Below are 22,158 nucleotides of genomic sequence, written 5' to 3'. Positions count from 1 at the left end.
GGTCATAGATGTATTTTTATTATGGCATTTGTATCTCTTAGTTTATTCATAGTTATCACAACGTTATCAACGCCCATATTATTTTCACACAATATTATTAGGCACTCTCATTTGTCAGCAAACTACTGGCAACATCTTGTCATCTATTTACTGACATAGCCTGATCTGCAACACACCTCTGTTTTTTTTCATTAAAAGACAATGATAGTATCCTTTTGTTGTTTAGCCTATTCATAGCAGTTTTCCAGACACTTTACATTAAGGGGGCAACTCACCTCAACCAAGCTATTACACTGAGTCCATTGTTTTGCATGTCACCTGTCGTTATGTTGACATCAGCTGTTATAGCTGATACTGTAGTTCACTTCTGCTTAGAACACTACCTGTCACCGCGCAACACGCAAGCATCCCCGACAGCCTATCACGGGTGAGTACGACTACCAGCACCTGTGACTTCTTCCCGGAACACCTGTCACATAGGCTACAATCCGGGACCGTTTAATTAATAAACCCGACGCTTCAGAGTAGAATATGAATTAGGCATGATGTTATATATTTGATATGCTATGAGTAGCTATAGTCTAGTAGCACTGTTGCGATGCAGCCATTAGCCGATAAATTAGTCCAAACTCAATGCAGAAAACTCCTGAAAAGTCACTGACATACCATCATTCATAGAGACAATTCTGTCTCCTCGCATAATTCCTGAAAGCGCCCGTGATATCACGGCGCCGAAACCACGTGTCTACGTAATGGAAAGCCAATGTTTCAAATGCAACCCCTCCTCCCTGTTTATTTCCAACCAGAGATCCAAGGCGAAGCGAAATACATGCAAATATTTCCCCAGGCGCACCGTACTTTTGGAGTAGATGTCAGTGGTGCATTTGTGAAACAACCGAGAGAACCACCCTTCAGATAAGAAACACAAACCACCCAAAAGCATCAGGACAGACCAGAGCCTTCAAAAGGAAACAAACCTGGCTTTACCGTTGCAGTGAGAGCAAAACAAAAGATATGAAAACTGGGGTTGTGGGAATTTGACTTCGGCAAACAGTTGGTTTTTGAAGAAGAAACACCACCAAGTGAAGTGGCTTGATTTGGCAATGTCTTGTTTTATTGGGGCTATCGTTGCTGTCTGTGCGTGTGCATAGGATGCATCCTTCCCTGGCTTTTGATGCTGTACAGATCCTTCTTCCTCTCATCAGAGTGATTAACTAATAGGCATGGTTTTCTCCTCGGAAAGCTGCCGTGTTTCACTGTTTTCACGTTAGTTCTGTTTGTTTAAGGGCAGCACGTCTCCTCCCGGTGCGACACATGCAATTTATAGAGTATATTTTCTATTACCGACTCTCCGAGGTGGCATCCTTTATTCGCCAGAAGAAGAAAAAAACACCTTTATTGCGAAGTCTGACAGATATATAAATATTTTCATCAGGTGAATGAAAACGCATTTATGCGACCTGGATATTTACTATTTTTCTATGATACAATTGGTAGCCCTGTCCCGGAGAACTGAAACAATTGTGTTATTATGCAACCGCAAGGATCTCATCTATATCTGGGTGTTTAAGCCACTGGATTGCTCTTCGCCCAAATCAATGTGGTTTCTTTGGAACATTTTCAGCAAAGGAACGCATATGCTGCAGTGTCTTTGTGGCAAGAGTCTTAAGAAAAACAAGAACCCAGAAGGTAAGCACTTTGCCATTGGATGTTCATTGCTTTTTTTCCGGTGGTGAACTGCACTGTGTGTGTGTTATAGCCCACGTTTGTTGGTTCTAAGGGGTGATAGATCTGCAATGATTATTTGTGCAGCGAGTGGATGCAGTGGAGAGGGGAGGGGGATAACTTATCCTGTAGAGCCGCTGTAGCCTGTCGGCGAGCCCTGGCATGGGGACGCGTAGTGCACAGACCGGCACACACAGGAAAAAGCCCCCAGCAACCCCGAAGCATGATCTCCTAACTTTTTAAATAGCGCCCAGATACATTATATTTTAGCACCTTGGATGGACATTGGGATCACATACTAATAAGGTTGCTCACTGAGCCGTCTGTCTACCGGTCTCTCTTTTAACCAGGTTTTATTTTGTCGGGTTGCTGCAGCAGCATTTCCACCGCAACACTTGCTTCTCGATTTAATAGGCTATTCGCTATGTTTCAGCGAGCTTGATGGATGAGCCAGACAGCCTATGTTTGTCTCAGTATCCACACATACATAACGATACATGTTGCAATATTTATTAGCGATGCATTATCACATGCCTTCTTTGGTTGAATGGAATGCATTGTTGGATAAAAGACGAACAGCGGTGCGTGCATGGGCTAATGCGATATTTTCTCAATGAAAAAAGACTTCACAGCAATCTCCATTTGATTTCAGTTCTCATCACATTGGTGTGAAGTATCCCATCATAATAGTGATACTTATACCCCCAATACACCACTGCCTGGCTATTGACGGCAGTGCATAAAAGTGATCCCACTAGGCAAAAACTGATTGAATCAATGTAGTTTCCAGTTAATTTCAACCACAAAATTCAATGTGATGACGTTGAATCAACGTAGAAAACTGATTGGATTAGTAAAAAGTCACACATGTAAAATTAACTTTTTTATTTTTTACTTTGAACCTAAATCCAATGTCATGGTGATTTTGCTTTGATGGTTTCACCATGAATTCAGGTGAGTTGACAACACAACCAAATGTAAAAAAATAAATGAAATAAAAATACATTGAACTTACGTCTGTTCCCAGTGCGATATTTCTCAATGCACCTGCGATTTTTTTTTTGCCACTGGGCAACTGTTTTTTTCTCCAACATGCTGTTACCAAGGAAAGACTATTGTACAGACAGCCTACGTTGTAGGTTTAACCTTGTGTCTTAAGTTGACATGACAGCACTGTTTATTTTTCTTTCCTCGACATTGGTAGGCTACCGCAGCATAGTCGATCATCATAATGAAGCTATTTTGCCTTGCTGACGACACTGCAACAATAACGACGAACATTATATAGTCCCACTTAATAGTCAAATTCACATCATGTCTGATAATGAAGTCAATAAAGACAACTATCACTTTTTGTAGATGAAAAGAATAGCTAGAATATTTTAAATGTAGGCTATTGAACGAGCTGCAGAAAAAACACAAACTTTAAGAAATGCCACTCTGGGGAGGATAACCAAATCGGCACATACAGCCGATCAATCACAGCTACACGTCGTCTGCAGTTTAGCCATTGTCCTGTCACGTGGCTCTCATTAAAACGGATATACAGTACCAGTCAAAAGTTTGGACACACCTACTCATTCAATGGTTTTTCTTTATTTGTACTATTTTCTACATTGTAGAATAATAGTGAATACATCAAAACTATGAAATGACACATATGTAATCATGTAGTAACCAAAAAAGTGTTACAGATTCTTCAAAGTAGCCGCCCTTTACCTTGATGACAGCTTTGCACACTCTTGGCATTCTCTCAACTAGCTTCAAGAGGTAGTCAACTGGAATGCTTCTTCAAGTGCAGTCGCAAAAAACCATCAATCGCTACAATGAAACAGGCTCTCATGTGGACCGCCACAGGAAAGGAAGACCCAGAGTTACCTCTGCCGCAAATTGCTGCAAAGAAAACACTACTAAAGGACACCAATAATAAGAAGAGACTTGCTTGGGCCAAGAAACATGAGCAATGGACATTAGACTGGTGGAAATCTGTCATTTGGTCTGATGAGTCCAAATTTGAGATTTTTGTTTTTGTGAGACAGTGTAGGTAAAACGGATGATCTACGCATGTGTGGTTTCCTCCGTGAAGCATGAAGGAGGCGGCGTGATGGGGTGGGGGTGCTTTGCTGGTGACACTGCCTGTTAAGGCACACTTAACCAGCATGGCTACTACAGCATTCTGCAGTGAAACGCCATCCCATCTGGTTTGCGCTTAGTGGGACTATCACTTGTTTTTCAACAAGACAATGGCCCACAACACACTTCCAGTCAGTGTAAGGGCTATTTGACCAAGAAGGAGAGTGATGGAATGCTGCATCAGATGACCTGGCCTCCACAATCACCCGACCTCAACCCAATTGAGATGGTTTGGGATGAATTGGACCGCAGAGGGAAGGTAAAGCAGCTAGCAAGTGCTCAGCATATGTGGGAACTCCTTCAAGACTGTTGGAAAAGCATTCCAGGTGAAGCTGGTTGAGAGAATGCCAAGAGTGTGCAAAGCAGTCAGAGGCAAAGGGTGGCTACTTTGAAGAATCTCAAATATAAAATACTTTTTTGGTTACTACATGATTCCATATGTGTTATTTCATTTGATGTCTTCACTGTTATTTTACAATGTAGAAAATAGTAAAAATAAATAAAAACCCTTGAATGAGTAGGTGTGTCTAAACTTGACTGGTACTGTACATTTATCTTGTGTATTTATGGCATTACCCGTACACTGTGGATGAGGTGCGTACAGTATGGGCTACTGGTGTCGCTGTGTAAATAGCAGGAGCCTATTCTATATCCAGAGGACTGAAATATGGAGCAGGTCATCTGTAAGCTATTTTAATCCTGTTTAAAGACAGCTGTTTGGGTCTGTGAATGTCTTTTTAGATAATTGAAAGACACTGATGTTTTGGACCCCAGAGTAAAAAGAGCAAAGCAAGCCTAGGCTATAGACCTGTGTTGACCCCCAAAACATATCCATGGAACCTATCTGAAACGTAAACATTGAAGCATCAGTCCTTTTTTCTCACAGTCAGACTAAATTGAGGATGCAGACTGGGATGAGAGGGGCTCACATCAGCTGCTATAAGATCCATACAGGCAAACAGGATGAGTTGAATGAATTCATCATCTCACAGTTAGAGGTAGCAAATCATGAGGTTTTGGATAAGTTTCTCAAAGTAATTACGGCCCCAGAAGCAGTATTGAAGACAGAGAGACCCCCTCCGTCCAAAATGGCACCCAATGCCCTTGTCTACATACTTTTATTTTTTACATGACATATCTCAGGGGGCAGCAAGACACACGATGAGATTTCCAGCATTTGTCAGCATAGCAGATAGATCCATCTATTTTCTCTTTCTCTCTCACTCATACACACACACACACACTATGCATTATATGGACTAGATGTTTAAAGTGAAGTTTCTAAAGGAGCCTTCAATTCCAGCAGATGGCATTTGCAGATAGCCTTGTTGCCTAATATTTGCCTGGCAGGGGCAAAATTGCTCTGTTGGCATTGATGTATGTTTGCGTATTCTGTACTGTAGGTGTGAGGTTAACACAGATTTTGACTTTAGCTGGGGATGAAGGAAAGCTGATTGGTTTTGTGAGAGCAAACCCACTTTGCCGGGGAACAAAAAATGACTCTGTACAGTTTCTCTGAGGGACACAAGCCTTCTGTCCCGTGGCATGACTGTAGAATATAGCGTGACTATTTGAATTACTTAGTTGGTGCACCTTATTCGTATTCTGTGAAGTTCGTGCATGCCAGATTCAATATACGAACACAGTAACTTTACAGAGTACTCTAACTTATCAATCAAAATAAATAATTTGACATTAATAAACAGTAGAAAGAGTTTCCTTTTCCATATCTGAGATGTTGAGAGCAGTGAAACTGCAACTGTCGGCATCACTTCAACAGTATCACTGGCTCGTCTCACTTCTCACATATGATTGACATGAATTGAAAGAAACGCAAACATATTGCATTTCCCTCAAGGCAGCATAAACAGTGGCCCTCCATTGTTATTTTAGCAACCCTACCCACTGTAAAAGTGATGAGCTGTGACAGTGCTGCCTGCCTTCTGTCTGTTCAACCCATACCCCAGGCCACACAGATCTAAGATCAGCTTAATGTCCTCAAATCCTGAACTTAGCAAGAGGGAAGACCAAAGTAGGGCCCAGTACACAACCCATAGTTCATTAGCCCATACCCCAGGCTAACTCTTTGATACCAAAGTCAAACAGTATTTTTTTTCAATTACCTTAACTTCACATGATGAGGTTTACGGGATAAGGGTATGGGAGTAATAGGGAGTTTGGCAAAGTCACTGAATAGGGCCTTCCACCATAGATACAACACAGGTGTGCGCAATCTTCCAGTGGTTTGTGGCACTATCCACAACTGTGGTGTTGAATATGCGTCAAACTGCTACTAGTTAGTGCTGGTCGCGGTGCTGAATCTACACCCAACCGTTGCTAGTTAGTGCTGACCGCAGTGCAGTCCATGGTTCTGAATCAGCATCCACCGTCACTTGTTAATGATGGTCGTGGCACTGTCCATGGTGCTGAATGGTTGTGAGTGTTGCTATAACAACACACTTGAGGTTACCACAGGGTAGTGACACATTATCTTCTCACCTGCAGCTTCTTCCAATGAAGCCGTAAATAAATATTTTGAGCCAATCTGTGTATGTTGACCAACCTTTGCATCGAAAACCTTTATATTTTGACTACATTCAAGACAGAAGGTAAGACTTTACCTCAGACTGATGAAGTACCGGTAGTCGTGACTTTCTCTCCAAGCTAAACAAACAACACAAAACACTTCCTGGCTTCGGGTACATGGAAAGCTCAGTAAAGACCGGTGTTTAGATGTATACAGAAGAGAGGGATGTGTGTAAAGCTATTCCAGGAGTGCCGGTTTGTCTTAGAGTATAGGCAATTAAAGAGCAGAATTCTTGTCGAAGACAAGAATTATGCAAATTAAGTTAGTAAAGTCAAAGACGGAAACTCTAACTCCAAACAGACTGATTCCAGATGTTCTTGTAGATATCACTGAAGGCATGTGATGGTATTGACGGAAGGATTTTGTCACATTCCTTGTCACACTTCAGTGACTATGATGACCCCTGTAGTTAGCCCTTCAGATTAGTGGTCTGGTAGAACGGGCATTGCTGCTCTCTGATACACATGCTCAGTCTGATGTCATTAGAGAGGGGGTTAAGTCACTCTTGGTGGGCACATCATGATTCTTTAATTCAATCAAGTAATGAAATAGTGTGGTGTAATCAGTGAACATTGGACTCCCCCTGCAGCTGTTCTACCAGTTAAGATTTAATTACTGACCACAACTTTTACGTCATGTCACAGTGAAACTTTGAGGACACTTGGGAATAGTCAGAATTTTGCCTTAGTACTTTTTTGCCATTGTAATTAGTGTCAGTGACTCAAAGCTCTTTCTCTGTGTGTGTGTGTGTGTGTGTGTGTGTGTGTGTGTGTGTATATATATCTCCCTGACATATACACCGCTATAAGATCCATACAGGGGAACAGGATACGTTGAATGAACCCATCATCTCACAGTAAGAGGTAGCAAATCATGAGGTTTGGGATAAGTTTCCCAAAGTAATTACAGCCCCAAAAACAGCAGTGAAGACTGAGAGACCCTCTTCGTCCCAAATGGTACCCTATTCCCTAGCCTACATAGCGCAAGACTTAAAAAGGCAGCAAGACGCACAGCGGTCCCTGTAGTATCAATGAGATTTCCAACAACATTTGTCAGCACAGTTAGAAACATCTGTTTTACAGTGTAGATGGAACCATCTCTCTTCCACTCACTCACTCCACTCACTCCACTCACTCACTCACTCCACTCACTCACTCACTCCACTCACTCACTCCACTCACTCACTCCACTCACTCACTCCACTCACTCACTCCACTCACTCACTCACTCACTCACTCACTCACTCCACTCACTCACTCCACTCACTCACTCCACTCACTCACTCCACTCACTCACTCACACCTCTTTGCTGTCCGTACAGCTACCATCGCTCGGCTGCTTACTCAAATTCCCCGCATGGTGCATAGGCTGGAGTGTACCTGTAGGCTACTGTTTGTGGTGCATTGTGAGGTAATGCTCAGCTCTATGGTATGTTACAGAGGCTTGGGGGGGGATCATGGTTGTCCCCATCTGGCCATGCCAGAGAGGACACCATTGAGTCGAAGGCCACAGCCATAGACCAGAGCTAGGAGAGACTCAGGAGGAGAGTCGCTGGTCCAAAATAAAGAGCTTTATTTCATACCTAATCATACAATCTCAGCGAGCAACAAAAGTTTTTCAACCGGAGAAAGTCAATAAGGTATGAGGAAAATGGTTCTGTAGTTGGTAGAGACCAGGGATAGGCAACTTTGATGGGGGTGGGAGCCACAAAAAAAATTGTAATTACCCCCCTACGCCACATTGCGAGCAAAACATTTTAGCAGCCTCCCTCTTGACAGTGGGGAGAAACATTTAAGAGTTAATTTCGTGCTATTCTACACGTTTTGCCATGGAGCATAGAGAAAATGTTGCAGTTTTAAAGCAAGTTTGCGGCAATTCTACTAATTTTTCCCTGGGGCGGAGAGGAGGAAAATTTGCTGTTTTACAGCAAATTTCCTGTAATTCTACACATTTTGCCCTGGGGTAGAGAGAACTGTTTACAGTTTAATATGATATCTTAGTGAGACATACGAACAAAATCAATGGGGGCCCCCGGACCGGTAACTCGACCTTGACTACTAACTTTAGATAGTGACTAAGTGACTATCAGTGACTGACTGTACAAGAGTACAGATTTTTTAAATTAAACCTTGTGTAATGTACTATTCTAACTTGTAACAGTAAGTTGAGAACCCTACTGAGTTCCCTTGTTATGTACAATCTACTCATTGACAGCCCGCGAGCTACAGGCAGCTGGCAATCTACCTTTTAGAGACCCCTTACTTTAACTTAATGGTGGTATTTAGAAAACACATATTGCCAAGTCCAAGAGGTGACTTGTATAATCCATTCTGCATTTTCTGTACTCACATGCACACACGCAGACACACCCACATACACACACGCGTAGAGCTATCATACTTAGTAATATTATATGGACAATGAGTATTCAGTATCAATCGACTGACAGCTAGGTTTTGGATTGAATGTAGACATCACTTGCTTACTAGAATTGCTTGGGTTCATTGACTGTTGTGTAAATGCATTGTTTTTATGTATAGAGAGAGAACCTGGATTCAGTTATACATGCCAGAAAGTAGCGAGTGAAGATGTCTGAAATGATAGGACCTTGAACAGCCTTTAGAAATAGCAGGGGTTTTTGTGTCGGTGTACTGAATGATATTTTAATACGTTCTGCTGTAGGTTGAGATGTGCCTGGACCAGAGCTAGGAGAGACTCAGGAGTAGAGTCACTGGTCCAAAATAAAGAGCTTTTATTTCATATACCTGACCATACAATCTCAGCGAGCAACAAAACTAAACGAACAAATTAAAATAATTAATAACCATATTATTACCTGATGAACTGTACTGTTATTGGACTTCAATCAGAGAAAGTCGAGGTGGTTCTCTAGTTGGTAGAGACCAGGGATGGTCAACTTTCATGGGGGTGGGGGCCACAAATAGTTACTTTTGTGCTATTCTGCACGTTTTGCCATGTCCGTACAGCTACCATCGCTAGGCTAGAGTGTACCTGTAGGCTACTGTTTGTGGTGCATTGTGAGGTAATGCTCAGCTCTATGGTATGTTACAGAGGCTTGGGGGGGGATCATGGTTGTCCCCATCTGGCCATGCAGTTTTAAAGGAAGTTTGCTGCAAATCTACTCATTTTGGCCTGGGGCGGAGAGGCAAATGTGCTGTTTTAGAGCAAATTTCCTGTAATTCTACTCATTTTGCCCTGGGGCGGAGAGGCAAATGTGCTGTTTTAGAGCAAATTTCCTGTAATTCTACTCATTTTGGCCTGGGGCGGAGAAGAAAATGTGCTGTTTTATATCAAATTTCCTGTAATTCTACTCATTTTGCCCTGGGGCGGAGAGGCAAATGTGCTGTTTTAGAGCAAATTTCCTGTAATTCTACTCATTTTGCCCTGGGGCGGAGAGGCAAATGTGCTGTTATAGAGCAAATTTCCTGTAATTCTACTCATTTTGCCCTGGGGCGGAGAGGCAAATGTGCTGTTTTAGAGCAAATTTCCTGTAATTCTACTCATTTTGCCCTGGGGCGGAGAAGAAAATTTGCTGTTTTATATCAAATTTCCTGTAATTCTACTCATTTTGCCCTGGGGCGGAGAAGAAAATGTGCTGTTTTATATAAAATTTCCTGTAATTCTACTCATTTTGCCCTGGGGCGGAGAGGCAAATGTGCTGTTTTAGAGCAAATTTCCTGTAATTCTACTCATTTTGCCCTGGGGCAGAGAGGCAAATGTGCTGTTTTAGAGCAAATTTCCTGTAATTCTACTCATTTTGCCCTGGGGCGGAGAAGAAAATGTGCTGTTTTATATCAAATTTCCTGTAATTCTACTCATTTTGCCCTGGGGCGGAGAGGATAATGTGCTGTTTTATATTAAATTTCCTGTAATTCTACTCATTTTGCCCTGGGGCGGAGAGGATAATGTGCTGTTTCATAGTACATTTCCTGTAATTCTACTCATTTTGCCAAAGGGTTGAGATTTTCTTTTGCCGTTTTTTAATATGATATCTGATTGAGATAGACTAACAAAATCAATGGGGGCCCCCCCGGCTGGTAATTCGACCATGATTACTAACTTTAAATAATAGCATATATTGAGCAGCCTTTAGGAATAGCAGTGCTTTTGTGTCCGTGTACTGAATTATATTTTATAAGCTCTGTTGTATGTTGAGATGTGCCTCACTGTCAAACTCAGGTTCATAAACCTGTGAGTAGTAAAATATTATCTTCCTCCCTGTACTGTTTTTATTTTATTTACCCCTTTCTTCTTCCCCAATTGGTAGTTCCAGTCCTGTCCCATCGCTGCAACTCCCGTACGGAGTCATGAGAGGCAGAGGTTGAGAACCACGACCGCTGCGCCACTCGGGAGGCCAGCCTCCCTGTACATTTACACACGCGCACACACACACACGCAAGCATGCACACACGCACACACAGGCAGATAGACACGCGTGCACATTCTTTCCACTCCACAGTGTAATGTGAAATTACATGTGCATTTTAATAACCTAGATTCTGCTGATGGAAGACTTTTCTATGCAATTCTCACCTCAGAGCAAGTGTCAGTGCAACAGCCAAAGTCATATATCCAAAATCCTTGACTTTGCAGATCAGGGTTTAATACTGTATCAGAATAAGGAGCCATTTCTAGCTTGTTATAAGGCAGTTAATTCATGCTCGACTTGCAATTTGTGCCAAAGGAGAGAAAAGCCAGGCATTAGACCACAAGTCTATAATTAAAGGGGTTGGAAGAGATTTTAAACAAGAACTCCAACAATTAGACTAACAACAGGGTTGTCCAAAAATAACCTAAGCACACACACCAATGGCTTGTTGCTATGGTTTCACAAACAAGCAATTACTGCGAGTTTATAATTGGTAGATCTGCAGTACTTTCTTCGCCCACAATGGAAAAAAAGTGTTGTAGACACACTGCACCTTTGTTAGTACAGTTTCTCACTTCAGAAATAAAGACAAACTGTACATGAACCAAGGGTGCATAAGACTATATGAATTAGTATGGATATTATTGGCAGAATTAAAAGAAACAGAAACATCCTTTAAAGAAGGGAAAAGTCAATGAATAAAAGTAGAAGACTCCAACCACTGTGGCATGTCTTCCTATTTGGTTTATTATTGAATCAGCATTTCAACGTCTAGGTTTAAGAGTAGAGATATTATTTTATGGTAGCATAGACTCTCCACAAGTCAGTTATTATAACCTGAAGTGACCATTTTAGGACCTCTCTTATATAATAATGATGATCCCATTAAGTAGGCCTTGTAACAGGTGGTTGATGCAACAGGTACACATACTTGAGAGGCTCTCTCTGTAAGTTTCTTTAAAATTAATCATCATGTTGTATCCAACGTGAAAATCGTCCGCAGCATTATAACTTTCCTCTATGAATTAATTTGGGTTCTCTCTCTCTTGCTCTTGAGAACTGGTTCCCATTCCACCTCCCTTGGAAAGGCAATCAAGTTAACATACAAATCAGTACAGAGAGGGGAGAGGAGGAAGATGGGAAGAGAGTAAAATTAAGTAGTACACAACAACAAATCCTGTTGATTTTACGGTACATTACTGGCAGCCAGTTACTGGTAAGTTATTGTAAAAAAAAGTACAGTATGTTACCTTAAATTCCAAAGAAACTTTGGCTTAACAGTACATTACTGTAAAGTGTACTGTACTGAACTCGACTCCACTCTACAGTACAGTATATGTACCAAACTGTACTTTACTTTTGTCTACTGTGCTCTATTGTACTGTGCTGTCCAAACTGGTGAAACAGACATTTATGATTGGTTCAGATTTGGTCCGGTTCGGACCAAATCTGAATCAGTCATGGACGTCTATATTTGGGCCCAATGAAGGTCGGTCCAGACGTCTGTGGACGTTGAAATCAAAGTTGATACAAACCGGTCCAGATGTATGTTGACGTTGAAATCAAGGCCAGGGTGGACTGACCAAATTTCAACTACTTTTCAACGTCCATGGATGTCCGATGTCGATTAGGGCTCAGTGGGTGAGGATGTTGGTTACAGTAAATGGAAAGAGTGGGGAGTCATGGGTAGGTGTCAATAAGAGCTGGGAGAGGGAGAGAGAGGGGGCTCATGGGTAGGTGTCAGTAAGAGCTGGTAGAGGGAGAGAGAGGGGGCTCATGGGTAGGTGACAGTAAGAGCTGGGAGAGGTGACATTAATGACAGAGAGTGAGAGAGAGCAACTTTTTCAGACACACTTTCTTTGACCACCAGATGACAGAAAGAGAAAGAAAACTGTTATGATCTGAACATAACAGTATGCCAGTGGAAGGGAGGACAGTAGCAGGTGACCCAACCGTGGTTTGTGACAACTATGATTTCCCATTGTAGCCAATACAATTGCAGAAATACTGATTTGGTGACAGAATTTAAAGTTTTAATCACTTAATAATTCATAAACAAAATTGATATCAGTAAAAACAATTGCTAGGTCTACTTTGATGAGGGAGAGAAATTAGAACATGGATTTTTGGTAATGGAATGCTAAGGCACAAGGCAATGTTTCTTAAACAAGGCAGATTTTTTTTCCTAAACTAAATATGTGTTGCTAATGGTTGGCAGGGATCTTTACTTCAACATTATTGTGTTTTAATGTATTTCTAATATTTCTTTCTGGTATTTCTACAACCTTTTTTCCGGTAGATGTTTTCTAAGACCCCTTTTCCAACTATTTGACTAGAAATCAAATCCTTTGGATATTCCACATTTTTGGGATGGAAAATGGTTGAAGAATGTATATGCCTTAATTTTTCACAAGAATCTTAGCTTTCATTTTACATCCAACTTGACATGCTCCTATGAACTTCACATGTTGGTGCTCGTGAGTCCTTTTACATGAAAAATGACCAATATTACCTGTGTTAGATTTGAATGTAGTTGGCTGCTTTTTATTTGATTTATTTAGCTAGGGAAGTCCGTTAAGAACAAGTTCTTATTTACAATGACGGCCAAACCCTAACTCGGACGACGCTAGGCCAATTGTGCGCTGCCCTATGGGACTCCCAATCACGTCCGGTTGTGATACAGCCTAGAATCAAACAAGGGTCTGTAGTGATGCCTCCAGTGCCTTAGACCGCTGCACCACTCGGGAGCCCTGCTGAGGGGAGGGCGGCTCATAATAATGGCTGGAATGGAATAAATGGAATGGCATCAAACACATGGAAACCATGATTTGATGTATTTGATACTATTCCACCATTCAGCTCCAGCCATTACCACGAGCCCGTCCTCCCTAAGTAAGGTGCCACCAACCTTCTGTGATGTTACAGGTAGGCCTAATCGAGGCCTAACCTAATGTATTGGCACATACAGTTTTAGCAAAGACATTCATTGCCTGTCAGATTTTGGGAAGTAGCAGACAGATGTGAAAACAACTTTATTTCTGACAGTCCAAAGTTACCTTCTGCCAGCTGTGCTATTTATAAGTTAGCTGTGCTTTGTATGTATCGGGGCGGCAGGGTAGCCTAGTGGTTAGAGCGTTGGACTAGTAACCGGAAGGTTGCGAGTTCAAACCCCCGAGCTGACAAGGTACAAATCTGTCGTTCTGCCCCTGAACAGGCTGCTAAACGATATCTGCTGCTAAACGATTCTCCAATAAAAAATCATGTTTTTTTTGTTGTTGCTTGAGTAAGTTGAGTAACTTGAGTAAGTTAACCCACTGTTCCCAGGCCGTCATTGAAAATAAGAATTTGTTCTTAACTGACTTGCCTGGTTAAATAAAGGTAAAAAATAAAAATCAAAAACACCTGCTTCCACATGTGTGATCTGGGGCGTGTGCTAATTTTAAAAAGAAACAACTGATATGCGGCTTTTTATATTTTATTAAAGCAGTCCAAACTTTTAATATGATTAATAATCCTGTATTGAAATTGGTGAAATGTTCAATGTACACTACTTTTATGTTGAAATTACAGAGTAGAAGAGGCCATCACTGCATTAAATGGTAGTTATTAAGACTGTTATGTTGACATTCTTTACAACTCCCATTAATTCAGTGATGGCCACTCTTACTCGGTAATGTCAGCATACACTTGAGCATGTACATCAGCTGATGTCAAAGTGCTGTACAGAGAAACAGCCTAAAACCCCAAACAGCAAGCAATGCAGGTGTAGAAGCACGGTGGCTAGGAAAAACTCCCTAGAAAGGCCAGAACCTCGGAAGAAACCTAGAGAGGAACCAGGCTATGAGGGGTGGCCAGTGCTCTCCTGGCTGTGCCGGGTGGAGATTATAACAGAACACGGCCAAGATGTTCAAATGTTCATAGATGACCAGCAGGGTCGAATAATAACAATCACAGTGGTTGTCGAGGGTGCAACAAGTCAGCACCTCAGGAGTAAATGTTAGTTGGCTTTTCATAGCCGATCATTAAGAGTATCTTTAACGTTCCTGCTGTCTCTAGAGAGTTGAAAACAGCAGGTCTGGGACAGGTGAACAGGTCTGGGTTCCATAGCCGAAGGCAGAACAGTTGAAACTGGAGCAGCAGCAAGGCCAGGTGGACTAGGGACAGCAAGGAGTCATCAGGCCAGGTAGTCCTGAGGCATGGTCCTAGGGCTGAGAGAGCTCCAATTCTCATACTTAAATTCACACAGGACACCCTTGCCCCCTGACACAAACTTTTGCAGCATAAATACTGGAGGTTGAGACAGGAGGGGACACTGTGGAGAGGACACTGTGGCCCCATCTGATGATACCCCCCAGACAGGGCCAAACAGGCAGGAAATAACCCCACCCACTTTGCCAAAGCACAGCCTCCACACCACTAGAGGGATATCGCCAACCACCATAACATGCTTACTTCAGCAAATCTATTTTTCTTGTGATGAAATTCTCTGGGCTGATTAGGTCTGTAAAAGGTTGTGTGTAATTGACTGGAGAGGCAGAATGTCTTCAAGGCTTGTCAGCCTAATGCAGTCTTTCTCTGTATCACAATTAGAAGATTGTGAATTTACAAAATGCATTCCTACATTAATTGGTAATATCACCAAAGTCCACACTGAGATTAAACATTTTAATTACCAACGTCGACTGAGTGATCAGCACTGTTGAGGAAAGGTGTTGTTATAGTCATTAATGGCATGCTTTGCTTTGTAAAACTGTGATATTGCTTGCACAACTTTTTAAAAAATCAAGGTAACCAGCTGCAATATGATTTCTCCACTTTGGAGCAGGACAGTTCTGCTAACAAACATTCCTGAGTTGTCTTAACACATTTGCCAAAGTTGAGTCCCCTCCTTGACTTCAAGTCCTCTCAACTTAAAGATGTAAGGATATACATTTTAAGTTGGATGATCTATATATAGATTTATTTTGCTTGAGACAAGTATGTGAACATTGAACTCCAATTAATGGACCAGATACTGGGTTCTAACAAATCTGCCCTGAGTTACCACAGACCAGAGGTACAACAATCTCGCTAATGGTTAAGACAAATCCACTTTTTTTGCTAAATCGGGTTTAGTGCATCATATTCCAGCCTCTGAAATGTACAGTGCCAGTTAAAAGTTGACACTACTCATTCAAGTTTTTATTTTTATTTTTTATTACTATTTTCGACATTGTATAATAATAGTGAAGACATCAGAACTATGAAATAACAGATATGGAATTGTGTAGTAACCAAAAACAAAGTTAAACAAATCTAAATAAAAAGTTTATTTGAGATTCTTCAAAGTAGCCACCCTTTTCCTTGAATGACAGCTTTGCACTCTCTCGGCATTCTCTCAACCAGCTTCATGAGGTAGTCACCTGGAATGCATTTCAATTGACAGGTGTGCCTTATTAACTTTTAACATATGGCATTTCTTTCCTTAATGCGTTTGAGCCAATCAGTTGTGTTGTGACAATGTGACAAGAGAAACGACAGTCCATCATTACTTTAAGACATGAAGGTCAGTCAATACGGAACATTTCAAGACCTTTGAAAGTTTCTTCAAGTGCATCAAGCGCTATGATGAAACTGGTTCTCATGAGGACCACCACAGGAAAGGAAGACCCAGAGTTACCTCTGCTGCAGAGGGATACGTTCATTAGAGGTAACTGCACCTCAGATTGCAGCCCAAATAAATGCTTCACAGAGTTCAAGTAAAAGACACATCTCAACATCAACTGTTCAGAGGAGACGGCGTGAATCGGGCCTTCATGGCCGAATTGATGCAAAGAAACCAAAGGACACCAATAATAAGAAGAGACTTTCTTGGGCCAAGAAAAACAAGCAATAGACATTAGACCAGTTAAAAATCTGTCCTTTGGTCTGATGAGTCCAAATTAGATTTTTGGTTCCAACCGCCGTGTGAGACGTAGGTGAACAGATGATGTGTGGTTCCCACCGTGAAGCATGGAGGAGGTAATGTGATGGTGTGGGGGTGTTTTGCTGGTGACACTGATTTATTTAGAATTTAAGTCACACAAGCATGGCCACCACAGCATTCTGCAGCGATACGCCATCCCATCTGGTTTGCGCTTAGTGTAACTATTAGGGTTCCAATAGTCGGAAATTTTCCAGTAAATTTCTGGGATTTTGCTTAAATTTATCAAAAAGGTTAGCTTATAACAGTGAACCTTTTTTTTGTGGAATACACACAAGGCATTTCTAATTGCAACCCTCTGCATGCACAGTGCATTCTTCCATCACATGTACAGGTGACTCAAGATCTTGCACACTAATGATACGCTATTGAGCCCACACTACTACACTGTCTGAGCCAAGGACTGCATGCTTTCTGGTAAGTTATGATTACATAACTGGGTGGAGTGAATATATTTCATATGACATACAATATTTTTTTGTTAACTAGTAAATAAATAGTATCCTACAGAAAAGTGTGTTTAAATCATTTCTAACTTGTTAACAATTTCTGCTAGTTATTTTTTGCTACCATGTGGGTTTTAGCTTGCTTGAGTCTGCTAACTGAGTAGTGTTAATTCACCTGTTTCCATACATGTTTCATTTTAAAACATTTATCTTACAAAGGAGTTGTTTAATCTAACTGCTTAACTATTTATCTATACATGGAATTGTCAAATTTTTTTTTTACAAATGTTTTAAATAATCTTTACAGGAAAATGCCACTGGCACTATCTGATGTGTGGAGACATTTCACTGCAGCTAATATAGAAGGAAAAGCTGTATACATTTGCAAATACTGTGCCAAATCATATGTGAAGAATGCAACAAAGATTCAGAATCATCTGGCCAAGTGCATAAACTTCCCTCAGCGCTCACAACAAGCAACCTCTGACAAAAGTCCCTCTACTTCTATTTGAGGTGAAAATGATTAATCAGACACCTTATCGATAGCAACAGCTCATGGTCCTCCTGGATTCAGAAGTTTCTTTTGACTCAATGCTGATGAAATGCTGATGAATGTCTGGCTCGAGTTGTGTATGCTGGTTCATCTCTGATGCTCACAGGCAATGTGTATTGGAAGAGATTTCTGAATGTTCTTTGCCCAGCATACACCCCTCCAACCAGACATGCTTTATCTACTCATTTGCTGGATGCAGAGTTCAACAGAGTTCAAGTGAAGGTCAAGAAAATCAGAGAAAGCAGACTGTATTGCAATCATCTCTGATTGGTGGTCGAATGTTTGTGGGCAAGGAATAATTAACTACATCATCTCCACCACTCAACCAGTATTCTAAAAGAGCACAGACACAAGGGATAACAGACACACCAGTCTCTACATTGCAGATGAGCCGAAGGCAGTCATTAATGACCTTGGACCACAGAAGGTATTTGCACTGGTGACAAACAATACTGTGAACATCAAGGCTGCTTGGTCTAAAGTGGAGGAGTCCTACCCTCACATCACACCCATTGGCTGTGCTGCTCATGCATTGAATCTACTCCTCAAGGACATCATGGCATTGAAAACAATGGATAAACTCTACAGGAGAGCCAAATAAATGGTTAGTTATGTGAAGGGTCATCAAGTTATTGCAGCAATCTACCTCACCAAGCAAAGTGAGAAGAATAAGAGCACAGCATTGAAAATGCCCAGCAACACCAGTTGAGGTGGTGTTGTTATCATGTTTGACAGTCTCCTGGAGGAGAAGGAGTCGCTTCAAGAAATGGCCATATCACAGTCTGCTGATATGGACAGCCCCATCAAGTGGGTCCTCCTGGATGATGTATTTTGGGAGAGAGTGATACGCAGTCTGAAACTCCTGAAACCTACAGCAGTAGCCATTGCACAGATTGAGGGAGACAATGGCATCCTGTCTGATGTTCAGACTCTGCTTGCAGATGTAAGAGAATAAATCCGTACTGCCCTGCCCACTTCACTATTGCTCCAAGCAGAGGAAACATCAGTTCTGGAATACATCAAAAAGTGTGAAGACTTCTGCCTGAAGCCCATATACGCCGCAGCATATATGTTGGACCCCAAGTATGCTGGCAAGAGCATCCTGTCTGGTGTAGAGATCAACAAGGCCTGTGGTGTCATCACTACCGTGTCTCGCCACCTTAGCCTGGATGACGGCAAGGTTCTTGGCAGTCTGGCGAAGTACACTTCCAAGCAAGGGCTTTGGGATGGAGATGGATTATGGCAGTCGTGCCAACAGGGACTTTGTGGATCTGAGGCTCTTTCCCCTGTTGCCTCCATCATCCTCCAAATCCCACCAACATCAGCCGCTTGAGAGCACAACTAGTCCTTGTTTGGGAACACACACACACCAAAAAATTGGTGGCCATCTCGGCAAATTTGTGGCTTTTTGAGCCTGATCCCAAGCCATCCTCAACAAGGTTGGAAAGCGACAGTGAAGATGAGGCCTCCAGAGTTCGATGTTCAAGAGGTGGACATTATTGAGGTCCAGGAAGAAGATATGGAAGCCTGAGAGGAAGACAACGAAAGCTTTAGTTTCTAGACTATCATTTTACAAAGATGTATGTTGAAAACATTTTTTGGGGAGATGCGACGGATCATTGGGGATCATTCAATATTGCCTTTCTTTTGTAGTTCAGTGAAATCATCCCATGTGAAGAGTAAATGGTATTAATATTAATTTATTTTAATTCCAATTAATTCACATATATTCCTGTTAATTCCCACAGAACTTTTCCACCTCTGAATATTCCCTAAAATGTGCAACCCTAGGGACTATAATTTATTTTTCAACAGGACAATGACCCAAAGTACACCTCAAGGTTGTGTAAGGGCTTTTGACCAAGAAGGAGAGTGATTGAGTGCTGCATCAGATGACCTGGCTTCCACAATCAACCGACCTCAACCCAATTAAGAGTTGGACTGCAGGTGAAGGAAAAGCAGCCAACAAGTGCTCAGCATATGTGGGAACTCCTTCAAGACAGTTGGAAAAGCATTCTTCATAAAGCTGGTTGAGAGAATGCCAAAGAGTGTGCCAAGCTGTCATCAAGGCAAAGGGTAGCTACTTTGAATAGTCTAAAATATATGTTGATTTGTTTAACACTTTTGGTTACTACATGACTCCATATGTGTTATTTCATAGTTTTGATGTCTTCACTATTATTCAACAATGTAAAAAATAGTAATGAGTAGGTGTGTCCGAACGTTTGACTGGTACTGTATGTATTAATTTTAAACTGTTCCCTGTCAAGTAAAATAACTAAGTAAAATAAAATTTGCCGAAAAGCACACTGGGAAATATGTTTACGATACACACACATGTATTTTAAGCCAACACAGTATTTTAAGTTGCGGGTCTCAGAAAACAAACCTCTCTTGTGTGATCAACTCAGCTCTTTGTGTTGCAAATGCAAACATCAATATTTAAGTTCATACATTTGTTTTTCAAATTCAACTCACATTGAACAGAAATCACTGGGTAAATGGAGTATTCTGCTCAACAAATTCCCAATTTACGTCCAGCCAATTAGGATATTTAAGCTACTTGGACTTTTTCTAAGTTGTATTTTATACAGTGTGTATTATCACCTGTATAAGCATTGAGTTTGTGCTGTGTTGCGGACCTCTATGATAGTCACATGTCCATATATGGAGATAAATGGATCCCTGCTATGAGCGTTAGTGCCGTCATTTTTCTGATTTGTGTTATGGCCATTTTGGTTACGTGCCAATTATCTTTTTCCAGGAAGTGAGCACAGGTGAAATGACAGTAAGGGAGATTAGTGTTCTGTAACCTGATTCTGGTTGATCTTAATTCATAATGCAACCCTGATGGTAAAGTTCATGACAAGCCACATAGTCTACTACATGAATTCCCACTAGACCATCTGCTTGTTTGTGATACAGCAGTTGAGTTTTATGGAAGGAGGATCACAAAGTTTTCACATTTTGACAGTTGTTCATCCAATATGATAATGTCACAGGGACTTTACGTCACCATGTCTGCTGATAGTCCTGATATGTTGAATAATGATGTGTTGGTTTGTATAATATAATGGCACTTTTAGTAAAATCACATTTTGTGGCTTTAGTATGTAAGTGTAGTGTATGGTTAAGTTAACATCACTATACCTTCCTGAGACCTGCACCGCTGTTGCCTGGACCCAGAGATGCCTTGGATTTTCAGGGTCAGTGGTATCACTGATGCTTCTAGAGTTCACTCTGGCACTGTGCAGAGGGTCACAGGTTTGCGTCCTAGGCTGGGAAGACACGGACGGAACGAACTCTGCTATAGAAGTATGGCCAGGTTGTGGACGGCCGAAAATAGCTTCCTGCAAGCATCAGTGCACTCCCAAATAAAGTTTTGAGAAACTGTCCTCTACAATTTGTCCTTGGTTTTTGGCCAGTAACTGTTTGAATTAAGTAAAACTGTCATGTAAATGGTTAATGGTCAACTTAGTGGTCAAAAACCCAAATGCATTGATATATTATCTTCTCAGTGAACATGTTAATTTGTCACACATCTCTCTGCCATGGTATCTGCCCAGTGCCGTTTATGATTAGGGAGGACTTTTTTTATGAGCATGGACTTATTTCTATTACAACATATTGGATGACTGTCATTCATTCATATTCCATTCACCCAGCTCAATGCAACATCAATAGGTTTAGAATCCTACATGATACTCAATCACTTTCATAGCAGCCATACAAACAGCATCATCACATCTACACTCCTCTCACATTTTCGCTTTGCTTTGTGGACTTCTGTGCACAACACTATGTCTGCGAAGAAAACTCTCCTAGCCAAACCTTCATACCATAACCTTTACACACAGCCTACATGGTTGTCACCATATTAACTAACATCCTAATCACCATAGCTACTAGAACTAACACGTTAGTAAACCACAATCCAATCCATGTGTGCAATCATGCAGTAGTGTACAGCAAGAAGTTTAGCAGTTACACCGGCGATCCCCGGTGGCAATACATTTATAAAACGGAAAGCTTACCTTTGAATTGGAAGTGTTGGATAACCTTAGCCAGCTAGCTAACATAAATATAATTACTCTCTGTTTGAGTCAGGTTGTTGAGTAGGTTAAGTTAGATGCATTAGCTAGCGTAAGAAAAATAAAATAATAATACAACTAATCTCTTTTTCTCTCTGCTGCTTCTCCTTAATTTCTTTAGAAATTATATTGTTCAAAACTGTTGAACTATTGTCTTTCTCTCTCTTTGAGTCAACTACTCACCACATGTTATAAACTTCAGTGCTAGTTAGCTTGTAGCTTATGCTTTCAGTACTAGATTAATTCTCTGATCCTTTGATTGGATGGACAA

The 22,158-nt window shown here is 41.3% G+C and overlaps 1 protein-coding gene across 1 annotated transcript in view; it reads left to right on the top strand.

Annotated features, from left to right (window-relative positions):
- Window positions 1-794: 794 nt before the first annotated feature.
- Window positions 795-22,158, top strand: part of fgf14 (fibroblast growth factor 14) — a 321,509-nt gene continuing 300,145 nt past the window's right edge. Inside the window, exon 1 of the mRNA XM_021578637.3 lies at window positions 795-1,689. Within this exon, the coding sequence (XP_021434312.2) occupies window positions 1,440-1,689 (250 nt within the window). The 5' untranslated portion in view covers window positions 795-1,439. The remainder of the gene's footprint in view (window positions 1,690-22,158) is intronic.

This window comes from Oncorhynchus mykiss, chromosome 22 (assembly GCF_057628025.1).
Source record: "Oncorhynchus mykiss isolate SJ-2025 chromosome 22, ASM5762802v1, whole genome shotgun sequence".
NCBI classification, from domain to species: domain Eukaryota; kingdom Metazoa; phylum Chordata; class Actinopteri; order Salmoniformes; family Salmonidae; genus Oncorhynchus; species Oncorhynchus mykiss.
Note: the sequence above shows the minus strand (reverse complement) of the source record. Positions and strands in the feature narration are given on the sequence as shown.